The following is a 12,584-nucleotide window of genomic DNA, read 5'->3' as shown; positions in this document are numbered from 1 at the left end:
CCCCTTAGGTTTGTTTGTGCCTTCCCTCCTGAAATCCATTCTTCCCTGCAAAATGTGATGAGGGAGGTGTTAGTCTGTTGGTGAGGGGGAAGGGGCAAGCAGGGGTTGAAACTGAAACTCCCAAGTGCTGTGCTGATTTTGTTGGGCTCACACGATCATTTCTCTCTATTCATTGTAGGTAAAGCAGATCATGGAAGAAGCTGTCACCCGGAAATTTGTCCATGAAGACAGCAGTCACATCATCGCCTTATGTGGTAAATGTCACGCGGGAGAGCTATTGCTACCTAACCTTACTTTTCCTCTAGACATTTATTTTCTCTGCTGTCAGAGGTAAATGCAGGGATTTAGATACTAGAAATCATGGTGTTCAGGTCCATTTCACCTCTGTATTTGCTACACGTGTGTTTACATTACAAAGTGTAAAGTAACTCTTACTAAAGTGTCATTATACCCAGCCAAGATGACAGGTGGCCTTGCTGGAGGCTGGCTGTGTGTTCCAGGGACGTCCCAGTGTGGTCTGCCTACTCTCTGTTCCTGGAATCCTGTCCTGGAATCCTGTCCTGGAAGCTGTGCTGCATTGTTGGTGTATGGGTGGCAGCTGTTGCTGTTAGACTCTGCTTGGCCAAAATTAGGAATACTTTAAAGTCTTCTTACTTCTCTCATCCTCCTACTGTGATTCCAGTTGGTTTTGTGTTCTGAATTCTTCGTGGTTTGAATAACCTCTGCACTGAGCTGCCTCATTATTGCCCAGCAATCCTACCTGTCATAAAGCAGGACTCCAGCCTGCTGCTGCTTTGAACAGAGGCTTGATTAACTCTAAACCAGAAGAAGGTGAAGCTGAATGTTCTGTTTTTACTTTGGCTGATGGAATGGAGAAATCCCTTCCAGCAGATTTGGCTAACAGCTCCTGGCTGGTGCTCTCCTGTGTGTACAGTTCTCTTCCCTCCCCCACTCCAGTTTCGTGTGACTCTTCAAGAGGTTTTTCCCTTCTATTTAAAATTAGATTGGTTCAGTACATGAGTCATTTTTGGTGAATCTTCATTATAAATATAGAATTCTTGTGAATCATTTTACTCTCCTGCTAGGCTGAGTTTAGCAAGAGCCTCTTAAATACATGATGGCTGATTTCAGGGTCTCTCTGCATCAGTCCATAGCTGCCCTAGGTCTTAGGTGGCTGAAGGTGCCAATTAAATGTCATGTGCCCCTTGTCCTGGAAAATGCTCCAGCTCTCTGCCACCCTTGCTGGCCTGGAGGAATGGTGCCTCTGTGCTGTCAGCTGTGCTCATCCAGCAGGAGGGATTTGTAACCACGAGGACTCTGCCTGGGTGCTCTGGAAGAAGGAGAGCAGTGTCCATGTTTTCATCCTTGTGGAGAAGCTGCGAGTGCAGGAGATGCTGCATTTGCTCCCAACCCAGCGTATAGCCAGCCTCAGTTACATCCCAGGGGCTCTGTCATCCCCTCTGATTTCTAGATCTGGCCCTGGTTCAGAGCCACAGCAGCTCCCTTTGGCCAGTGGCTATGTGTGCCACTGTGGGACAAAGGTCTGAATTCCTTCGGGCTGGAGCTGCTGCGGAGCAGGTTCCGGTGCAGCGCTGCAAGCGTGCAGGGAGCAGCTGCAGCGGCGCTGCTGCGGGGGGCTGGCCGTGGCTGTTTGCAGCCAGGCTCAGCGCAGGTTTCCTTGGGAACGGCAGCTGGCACTGACGTGGGGCTGGCACGGCTCTCTGGGCACGGCCAGGGCTGCTCCTCCTGCTCCTCCTGGTGGGGCTGGCACGGCTCTCTGGGCACGGCCAGGGCTGCTCCTCCTGGTGGGGCTGGCACGGCTCTCTGGGCACGGCCAGGGCTGCTCCTCCTGCTCCTCCTGGTGGGGCTGGCACGGCTCTCTGGGCACGGCCAGGGCTGCTCCTCCTGGTGGGGCTGGCACGGCTCTCTGGGCACGGCCAGGGCTGCTCCTCCTGCTCCTCCTGCCCTTGACCCTTCTGCAGTTCTGAGGGAAAGGGGAAGGCAAGGCAAGCACACCTGTTTCTGCACTTACCTCAGGTGTATTCACAGGGTTTCCAGGTTACACCCACAGTGTTCGTCCAAAAGCTGCCTGAGCCTTTTCTGCGCGGCTGCCCGCCTTTAGTCTGACAGTAACCTGCTGTTGAAGCAATTAAAAAACTTGTTTAAGTCAGCTTTATACTGCAAACAGGGTTTATTCACGAATGCCTCACACATGGTTACCCAGATGATCTCTATGTTTCCAATATCTACTTTGAAATTAGTATTAGTAGTTTGTTCTCTTTGAATAATATTTTGAGCATAGTAAATTAAATAATCCTGAATTCCTCATGCTATAAACTAATCACCGTAGTATTCAGGTGGGTTATGGAGAGTTGGTGTGTGTCACAATCAAAATTTTTGTTGTTTAGATGTAAATCCAACATGCCAGCTTGGCAGAGGGAATATACTTAGTGTGTTTTGGGGAAAGGTTAGTAGTAAACATGAGTAAAATAGTAACTTGGGCAGTGTTAAACATGCAGAATTTGGCTTTTCAATGATATTTCAGTTCAAATTAAGGAATGGATGAACTGCATGAAAAGCTTTTTTGGGCCTGAATAATAAACCTGCTACCAGTAATTAAACCCATTAATTAAAATGTGCAAAATCCCTTTGTGGCTGAACTGAAAAGGCCAGTTCTGATTTGAGCTGCAGAATGGTATTTCATATTGTGCTTGGGGCTTCTTGTAAACTGTTTGTGGATGGCATTGCACGTGTCCCTTGGGATATGAGGGAAAGGAGGGGAGCTGGGGATTCCACTGCTGTTCCTGGGGGATGCACCAGAGCTGTGCAGCTGTGGGTGGGTTTATGGAAGGATCCTTTCCTGTTCCTGAATCTGAACTCAAATCCTGTAAGACATTGAGGCTCTTCTATCAAGGAAAACAACAACAACAAAAAAAATCTCATATTCTTTTTGTTTTCTTGATGTTTTGTAACTTTTTTGGTATACTTTGGATATTTGTCATGTGCTGTTCCTTCCAATCTTCAGTTACGAATATTTAATTTACTACCAGTGTTGGCTACTGTCCTTCACTTCAAAGACAATTGGAAGACCCAATTCCAAAATTTTGAAAAACAAAACATTTGGTTTTCCTTTCCTTCAGTGTCATTGAATAATCTTTGCCTTCCAGATCTGTTCCAAAACTGTGTCTAGACCAGACTTACAGACCAGAAATGCTTTTCCCCTTTTGAACCCAAGGAGAAAATTTGCTGTTTCTGGGTGTTACATTACTGCTCCATCCTTATAGATTTGTTGAGGATCTTTGCTGCAGAGCCTGGAATTGATGCAGAGAAGAGGAGCAGAGAGCCTCTCCTAGAGGAGCTGAGGAAGCTCGGTTGGCTCAGCCCTAGGGGATGAGCCAGGCCGTTGATTTAGCTGCATTAACCTCAACTTTTTCTTTTTCCATCCCCATTATGCATATTGCTTTTCTTCTCCTATTAACTGATGAAAACAGCTGTTTTTTTGGTTTTTTTGGGGGTAATGCTGTGTTTAAACAACACAGATCTTAAAAAAATAAGAACAAAACCACATCACGATCTGTCCAGTCATGCACTGGGAAAGGTGAGAGGGCTTGACTGCAGAACTGGACCTGAATATTAACTGAAGGTGTTTGTATGGGGTCTGTGGCTGTGTTTAGTCATATGTGCAGCCCTTCAAACAAAAGAATGATGTGGTGCCTGCCTGGGGGAGCTTGGGAGGTAATGAATTCCCATTAGTAAGTAGTCCTTGGTGCTTTCTCTGTGTGAATAATACATCAGAGAGGTGACCTGAGGCCTTGCAGCAGACACCTGCCGACCCAGAGAGAAGGGACACTTGCCTGAGCACAGCCAAGTGCTGGCTTGCTGTACTACCAGCCCAGTCTTCTCTGAAAGCTGAGCAGCCTGTGAGCCCTTTGGTGGTTCTGGACGTGGTGGTTGAGGAGGTCCATGCACAAACAGCTCCAGGCAGTGCTGAGAGTGCCCTTGGCCAGCTCTGCAGGGTCCATCCTTCTGTGGGTGACTTGCAGGTGTAGAAGCACGATGTGCCGGGTGCTAGGGGAGTGTTACTGTACTACTTCTTCTCAGTGCAGGTTCTCCTGGGTGCTCCTGTGAGCTGCACAGCAGCTCCTTCAGCTTCGCTGCGTTCCCTTCCCTCACAGAGACTCAAATACAGTCCTGACTTGTGCCAGGCTGTGGCAGTCAGAGCCTGACTCCATGGCTGCATTTGTGAAGCACTCCTGAGCTGGCATTTGTGTCTTGTGCTGGTGCTTCTGCTCTCCTGCAGTGTCAGCGTGCATCAGGACTGCATGAGCACTTATTCCTCTCAGAAACAGGGCAAGGAGAGCTATCACCCACAAGTGCTTCTGAGGTGTCTGTGCTTCAAGCTGTAATTCCACACTCGAGATCTGACGTGTGGGCCCATATCCATCCTTTGCAGCCTCCTTTCACAGAGCCCTGGGGCATCTAGACTTGGATAGTCATCAGTGTGAGATGCTTCCTTCTTCAAAAATAAGTAGAGAGAATTGTTATTGAAATAGATCTGTGTCTCCGAGTATCTGTTCACAGCAAAAGGACTGGTGTGTTCTGAGAATCAGAGTGGCTCTTGGGTCCTCTTCACAGTTTAGAGCAAATCCAGTGTGTGACAGGATTGTCATTAATGAATGTGTAAAACACTTAATTAGATTGGACTAGGGCAGATGAGCACTGGTTCGTTCTGGAGGTGGGGACAGTAGGAAAGCACTTGTGTGGCTGGATTCTCTGGAGCCACGTAGCTGAGATCTGACAAGTCTGAAATGTTAGAGCCTTACACATCTGTAGGAGCACAATCCAAGAGCTCCAGCTGAGGTCATGGATGAGTCTCCCCCCGTGCTGGCAATGGAAAATCAGGAATCCTTGGGACATGAATATGGCTGGTGACTCCTGGAGATCAGCAGTCCGGGGTCATTTGGGCTGGGTTGGTGTCTGAGTGCAGGAGTGCCTGGCAGTGCTGCTTTACAGTCTCACTGCTGATGACCCAGGGTTAACCACAGCACTGGGCTTTGTCGTGAGCCTGTTTTCTTCACTGGTCTTGGGATGACTCGTTATCCCATTTTGCACAAAGTTAATTGTGTTTGAAAGAAAACACAATTTTGTTCCCATCATTTTCAGCTGGAGTGACAGCATTCCAATTCTCTGAAAATCAGCCCCATTAGGAAGAGATGTCTGATGCGTTGGGATTTTTAGCTGGTTGCCTTGAGGCTTCTAAATAGCACCATATTCATATTTGACAGAAAACAAAGAATTCGGTTTTCTCTTTTTTCCTTACCTCACAGAAATGTAGCCTCTGTAGAAACAGATGTAAATAACATTGTCCAACATGACAGTTTATCATCTTAGTTATTTTTGCTTTCTACCCTTGGCATTGATATTTTTTTTTAAATGAAGATTATCTGCTATGGAAATGCAGATCTCTCACAAACAAAAGTCTCTCTGTATTATTGCTCCTATTTGGGAAACAAACATTTTCAATTATGAATAATGCTTATAAAATAGTTTACAGAGATTCTACCTCACTTGATAAACACATTAGCCCAGAGAGTGTACCAGAGATGATCATAATTGGAGGAAGGCAAATATTTTTTCATGCACATTTAGAAGGTTTTTGATTGTGCTCCAAAGATGATGCTTAAATTAATGAGTGGTGTGCTGCGGTGGGGAGGAAAAAAAAACAGAGTGAATATTAGCTCTGATGAGAAATGAAGCAGTTTTTGAACTGCATGTGTTTTTAGCTTGAGAAGTGAAATAAAATTTCTTGTGCTTTTTAGAGAATCCTGCTAAGCATTTTGTTTTGATCCTGGGTCATCAAATTGGATAATTTTCAATATTTATAGAAACTTCAGTAATTTTGATTTACCCTTAACAGTGTTTAATGAAAACACTTCTGTTTTATGAAGGTTGCTGAGATCCTTGAAGCTTAATGATCACAATTTTAAAGAAGAGCAGTCACCAAATTTCAGCTCTGAAGTTTCCCAGCCACTTTAGAACTGGGAATTGTCCATTTAGATATTTTTTAAAAATTATTTTCTAGGGAGTTATTGAACGTAGGATGTTCTGTGGCACAGCCCAACACAAGCAGGTTGAGTGCAGGTGGACAAGGTGAACAAGGAGCAGGCTTGGATGTGTCCTCTGCAGCCCTTTGCATTCGGTACCAGCCTCTCCCCTGCTCGGCGTGCGTGTCCAGTGACACAGCAGGCTGGAACTGGGCAAGAAAACTGGTTTCAAACTGGGCAGATCTGTGATTAGGATAAAGCAACATCAGCTGGAGATCATGAGCATCTGATGCCTTCTTTATCATCCTCCTCTTTTCACTTATTTTTAATTTCTTCAGCCTCATGAATTCAATTCCCTGTGCACAGTTTCCATGAAAACAAGGTGTTTAGCTGCAGTATTTCTTCCTGTCTAAGGAAAATCTCATCTGCTAAGTACACCCCATAAATAATTCTTCCACAGGCCTTCTTTTCTCTGCTCACCACTCTTTCAACCCCAAAACTTTCATTTCACAGTCCATTAAGTCATGTTACAATTTTCACAGAGCCAAAAAAGGACAAAACCAAACCTGTTCACCTGACCCTGGAAGAAGTAGCTGTGGTGAAGTCATAAAAAAGTGACATTTTCTGAAGCTTGGTAGGCACCGTGATTATTTGAACTGTAAATCAATAACATATCTGCACTTAATTAAATTCAGCAGTGAATACTGCAGAGAATGTTCCTCAAAACTGTCTGGAGTTAATGAATTTTTAGATGGCTGCTGTCAGCTGAACCATACAAGGGAATTACCTGAGCTGTGCTGATTTATTCCCAGTGCAGAGCTGCTGTTCCACTGCATGTGATGAGTTGCTGCCTTTTTATTTGGTCAGTTTTTGTATGTGTTTGCTGTAGGTACAGTGACAGCAGGCAGGCTCAGGATCACACTGGGCTGTGCAGTAATGTGCACACATACCTGTAGCCAACAGCATGTGTGCAAACTAGCTGTGTGTACACAAAACCACCCAGCGATGCTTTTCTGATGTTAGCAGTTTCTCCAGAAACAGCTGAAGCATCTCTTTTTAGGTTTTCTTCAACCGTCAGATTCCAAAAAGGGAAAAATGGTTCATTTTCCCAGAAATGGGTAAATAACCCCATTTCCCAAAGGTTCTTGTACTGTAACCCCTGAAACAGTTTGTGTTGTCTCTTTAGGCAGCAGTCTGAGCTGTGCAGTTTGTGACTCCCAGGGTTCACCTGGTTTTGGTTTATCAAACAGCCCTACGGCCAAGGTCCTCTCCTGCCTTTTGAAAGGTGCTGCAGCTTGAGGTGCCTCCTCTGCCAGTTTGTTCAGGATGTGTTACATTTCCTCTCCGACTAAGCTTGGCTGTGGGCGATGCTGGCAAGGTGCAGTGAGATCGGTGCCTACCTTGGACACAGAGCCAAAGGGAAGCCCTGGGGGCTCTGCCAGGGAGCTGCTCCCTCCCTGCTGTGCCATTCTCAAGGGTGGGAGGGATCCCTAGGGTGGGAGGGAGGGTGGGAGGGATCCCTCGCTGCCGTCCTGTGCCACCAGGGTGGTGTCCACACGGTCCCCTGGGTTGGAATGGGATGGCATCTGTGTCGCAACATGTGCTGCCCTGCTTGCATGTTTTGTAGTTTAATTGGATAAAAGCCACAGTGTATTTGCAAGCACATTCAGATCAAGTCAGATGTGAATGTATTCCAGCTGTTCTGGAATAATTTGTGTGGAAAGGAGCCTGGAGAGAAGAGTGCTGACAGCCAGCGCTGTTAGTCTCAAGTCTGGGGTTGAAGTGTAGGAGAATGAAGTAACCTGAGGGTCACACAGGCTGGGCTGTAACCTGCCCCCCCACCAAGGTTCCTTACACATAGAACTGGATGTGTGTTAATCTCTTGTCCTGTGGAAAATACATTTTGATACAATCCAGCAGCAAATTCCGGTGCCTCGCCCCTTGTAGATGATCCCTATGTGTGCGTTGTAGGCAGCTAGGGACTGATTTTACCCAAGTTCTTGTGATGAGAAATGTCACAATGGAATAATTAAATACTGGGGCTCTAGGGATAGTCACTGGGGAAATTGTCCTCAGTGGCAGCTGCAGCATTTATTAATAATTAAAGCTGTGCCTGCTGTGCTTTTCACTAAATTTGTTTCATTAATATTTTATTGTTTTAAAGAAATTAAAAAAAAAAGTGGTGAAGGAGGGAAGAGAGTCTGTTTCCTAAGCAACAGCAATGCACTTCTTTGCAGTTATTTTTAAAGGCAGGTTGCTTCATCTTAGATTTGGAATCAAATTGCTGCATTGCTCCAGCCATCTGGAAAGCTGCTTTTCTTTTTTCTTTATTTCTAATTGAAAGACAGAGCAAAACAGTTGCTGGGTTAAGAGCTGTTGTGATGGTTGCTAGACAGGAGCTAGACTGTGCTGTGCAGAACTCGTCCGTGCTGTCATCGCTCCCTGTCCCTGCGCCGCCTGTGGTTCTGGAGCGTTCCCTGCATGGGCGCTCCTTCCCTGGCAGTGCCACGGCGTTCCCTGCACGGATTTTCCTTCCCTGGCAGTGCCACGGCGTTCCCTGCACGGATTTTCCTTCCCTGGCAGTGCCACGGCGTTCCCTGCACGGATTTTCCTTCCCTGGCAGTGCCACGGTGTTCCCTGCACGGATTTTCCTTCCTTGGCAGTGCCACGGTGTTCCCTGCACGGCTGCTCCTTCCCTGGCAGTGCCACGGCGTTCCCTGCATGGATTTTCCTTCCCTGGCAGTGCCACCAGCCTGGCTTCAGGGATGGCATCAGTGCTGGGCTCCTGCTCCTGCTAGACCACAGCCTCTGCCTCCACCACCCGCCCTGTCCTTAGAGCACAGGGGAGGTTTCTGATGCTTGGGATCACTCAGCGATGCACCCGCATGTCCTGCTCCTCCTCCCAAGGACAGGCTGCTGTGCCTGAGGGTGTGGATGGCTTCTGAGGCAGTGTTCTGGCTGGAAGTGCCACCAGCATGGGGAGCAGCATCAGCTCTGCTGCTCAATGTCTGTGTCTGATGCTCCTGTCCTGAGCAAACAGGAGCATGCCAGAGCTGAGCCCAGGGCTTTGCCCCACTGTGGTGTACCCTGGGGTAGCCCCTCAGGGTTCTGCAGGAGCTGTTTCTGTGTGACCCCAGGCCAGCCTAGGACTCAGGATAGTTTTCAGGGTCCAAACAGTGAGTACAGGTCTTTTTCAGATGTAGGCTTTCAGGTGTTATGGGATTTGGAGCCTTCAAGTACAGTAAGGAGAGGAGTCTTCAGGAAATGCTCATCACCTGACAGTGTTTGGCATGAAGTGCAACAAAATGCTGCCTTCTCTCAAAAAGAGCTGCTGGGTGTCAGAGCAGATGGAGTGCCATTTGTTGCTGTAACCAGTATTTGAGGTGGGGAGCTGCAGTGTCCCCCTGGGCTGCCTGCTGCCCCCCAGCACAGAGCCCTGCAGTGCTGCACTCAGAGCTCTGTGAAGGCTGCCCTGCCCTGGGCACACAGAGCTGGGTCTTTCCCCTTGCCTGTGAATGAACTGGTCTGTTCTTCATCCCTTTGTATGACTCTGTGAGTCATCTGCAGCCTCACTTCAGAAGCCGATAGACAAGGAAGGCGTACTTTTTTGTTTAGATTTGTTGTGGTTGTTTTAATTTGTATTTCCCATTTCCTTGCCCTGCAGCAGGTTACAGGAGAGCTGGATAGATTTCTGCTGCAGTCTTGCAAGGCTGCCATAGTGCAGTGCAGTATTTTACTGGTGTCCATCAGGGAATGATAGTGTGGTTCTGTGTGGCACATGTAAAGTGGGGTGAAAATACTCAGAGATTGCAGTTCATATACTGCCATTATCTGTACTCACAAGGTGCTCATAGTAGCAGCAGCTTAGACACATGCTGACGTCACCTGATTCTGGGTTCCTGTCTGTCTGTCTGTCCCCCAGCTCTGTTCCTGACCCACGGCTGCCCAGTGGCAGCGAGCAGGCGGTGCTGGCTGCAGAGGAGGCAGCAGCAGCCGGACCCATAACGCTCTGTCCCCTTCCCACAGGTGTGGTGGAGGCGTGTCTGCTGCACATGCTGAAGCGCAGGGCTGCCGGCTTCCTGCGCACCGACAAGGTGGCCGCGCTCTTCACCAAGGTGGGCAAGACCTGTGCCATAGCTGGAGACGTGTGCAAGAAGGTGCAGGAGCTGCAGCAGCAGGTGGAGAGCAGGTGAGGCTGAGCTCTGTTTATCAGCCAGGTCGATGCAGGGTGTGTTGCAGCGTGCTGGGGCACAGACTGCCCTGTGAGTGCACGGGGGTTTGTCTCGGGTGATGCAGCTTTGTCTTGTCAGTGCCTGGAGATGCTTGTGTCTGACCAAGCTGGCAGCGAGCAAAGAAACAGAGATGGGGAACTGAGGCTTTGGTGTTTCATTTTGCTTCTCAGTACAGCAGAGGAGCACATTCGGCCCACACACAGCAATAGAAGTGACTAATTAGTGGTGATTTCAGAGAGGGCTCACAGCCTGGGATGGTGGCCCAGCTAGGACTGTTGGTGGGAAGAAAGGGGGTGGAAGGGGGAACTCAAGAACAGACATACTGGAAAAGCTGTTTTGGCATGCTCCTGCCAAACCAGGAACAAATTTCTAGGTATCATAGCAGAAACAGTTAAATTAATGAATACAAAGAGTGGTGGGAAGAAGGATGTTACAGGAAAGCTGTTCATTACATACCAGACTTAAGCACATCAGAATCCTGGAGTCAAGGATTGAGGTTACTGAAAGTCTTAGAATTCTTGCTGGTGGTGAGTAGCAAAGTTAAAATTTTCCGTGTGGTTCTATAGATGGAATCACAGTGCATGAGTGTTTTGTCCTATAAGCTCAGGACAAGAGCAGTTTTAACTCTGTAGACACTGCTGAGCCCTGAGAACTCTTTGCACATCGTAGGAACATTTAGCCTCTGATCAATTTGCTGTAAAGAAGGGCTTTGCTGAGACAGCTTGTCTTTAATTACTGACAATTATTTAAATTAGCACTTATATTTCTGTGTAATTTTCTGACATTTATCTTTATTAGACTTATAATTATCAGACTTTGTTATGTAATTTTTGACAGATATGTACCTATTTTATATGTATTTTTAATTTGGCCTACTGATACAGACAGGGATTTTATTAAGTTTAGTTTTTTAAATGTTGGGAAGAAGGATGCTTTCTACTGAAAATTCACCAGGCTCTCTCCTGGTTAAGAGCCTACACAAGCACCCCTCTAACCACCAGAGAACTTTGGTTGTATCCTCTGACAGAGAGGTGAAAATGAACTTAAATTCTGTGGTTTCTCTTGGACAAATTTTGTGTGTTTTTCAGCTATTAATAGCCACAAAATTTAAGTGCTGTAGAAAATACACACAGAAAAGATACTATTGAGAAATCCTGCAGGGGATGGACTCACTCTGCTGGATGTACGGAATGAGACAGAAGGGCTGTAACAGCCTAACTGTTCCTGAGGCTGTGGCTTTTAAGAAAACCCCTGTTTAGGATGTAGGTAAACACACCCAAATTGTTCTGGTGGTGTCATGTGTCTTCCTTGCCTGTAGGGATGCTGGCATGGCCTCTTGTAGGACTTGGAACCCTGTCAGTGCAGGGGGGGAATTACAGATCTCACCCAAACCGCCCCAAACAAATGTATTAACTCTGAACAGTTTCTGACAGGGAACCCAAGTGCTGGCAAAGAACCTGAAGTTGTCAGGGTTTCTTTCCTCATTAAGGCAAAATGGAATCTTCTATTTTAAGGGGGAAGTTTTCTGGAAAAGACATTGAGGGGGTTCCTGTCCCCTCAGCCTGGGGCAGTGTGTGCAGAGCCAAGGCATGTGCCCCTGTGCTTTGTAGCCACCTTTCTCCTGCAGCTGCACTCTGTTACCTGGTGCAGGAGGATGGGTTTCACTGGATGATGGAGCCGTCATCAAAAAGAGCAAATTCTGACTACTTTTATTGTATCACCTTTTGCAGGAAAAATCTGCCAAATGGGCAGGAACCCCTCAAAAGGCAGGGATCAACCACAAGCAAAACACCTGTCCTGACACCTCAGGCCATCAAGCACATCTGGGTTCGGACAGCCTTGATTGAGAAGGTGCTGGACAAGATTGTGCAGTACATTGTTGATAACTGCAGGTAAGGAAAGCAGCAGAAGCACAGGCATTTGTTGGACTGCATTTAGGTTTCTGCAGCAAGGGATTCCATCAAAAGTCTTTGGCAAAGCCCTGTGATGCAGGCTTCTGGTAACATGAAAACCAGTTACATAGGCATTTAGAAAAAAATGTACTTTAGTTTTTCATCATTGACAGGCTTACAAAAAACATTAACAGGCATTCAGCTTTCCAGAAATCAGCTACAAACCTAACTTCAAGTGCCTTAGGTGTCCATATTGTAATGGGACCTAGACCTTAGTGGAATAGAAATATCTTCTAATAGTTCATGAGTTGAAAATAATCCTTTGGAACTTAGGATGTCAGGGAGGAAAATGCCTTATATAGCTGAAAGAAAGGAGAATTAAAACAGGAGGAGCTAGTGACATAAAACCTTAGGGT

General features: G+C 46.9%; 1 protein-coding gene across 12 annotated transcripts in view; it reads left to right on the top strand.

Annotated features, from left to right (window-relative positions):
- Positions 1 to 12,584, top strand: part of SGSM2 (small G protein signaling modulator 2) — a 38,139-nt gene that overhangs the window by 6,571 nt on the left and 18,984 nt on the right. For all 12 annotated transcript variants that reach the window (XM_085557170.1, XM_021533067.3, XM_085557168.1 and 9 more), the window contains exons 2-4: positions 179 to 254; positions 10,071 to 10,233; positions 12,007 to 12,168. In XM_085557170.1, the coding sequence (XP_085413296.1) occupies positions 179 to 254; positions 10,071 to 10,233; positions 12,007 to 12,168 (401 nt within the window). The remainder of the gene's footprint in view (positions 1 to 178; positions 255 to 10,070; positions 10,234 to 12,006; positions 12,169 to 12,584) is intronic.

Source organism: Lonchura striata, chromosome 19, assembly GCF_050655825.1.
Source record: "Lonchura striata isolate lonStrDom1 chromosome 19, ASM5065582v1, whole genome shotgun sequence".
NCBI lineage: Eukaryota > Metazoa > Chordata > Aves > Passeriformes > Estrildidae > Lonchura > Lonchura striata.
Note: the sequence above shows the minus strand (reverse complement) of the source record. Positions and strands in the feature narration are given on the sequence as shown.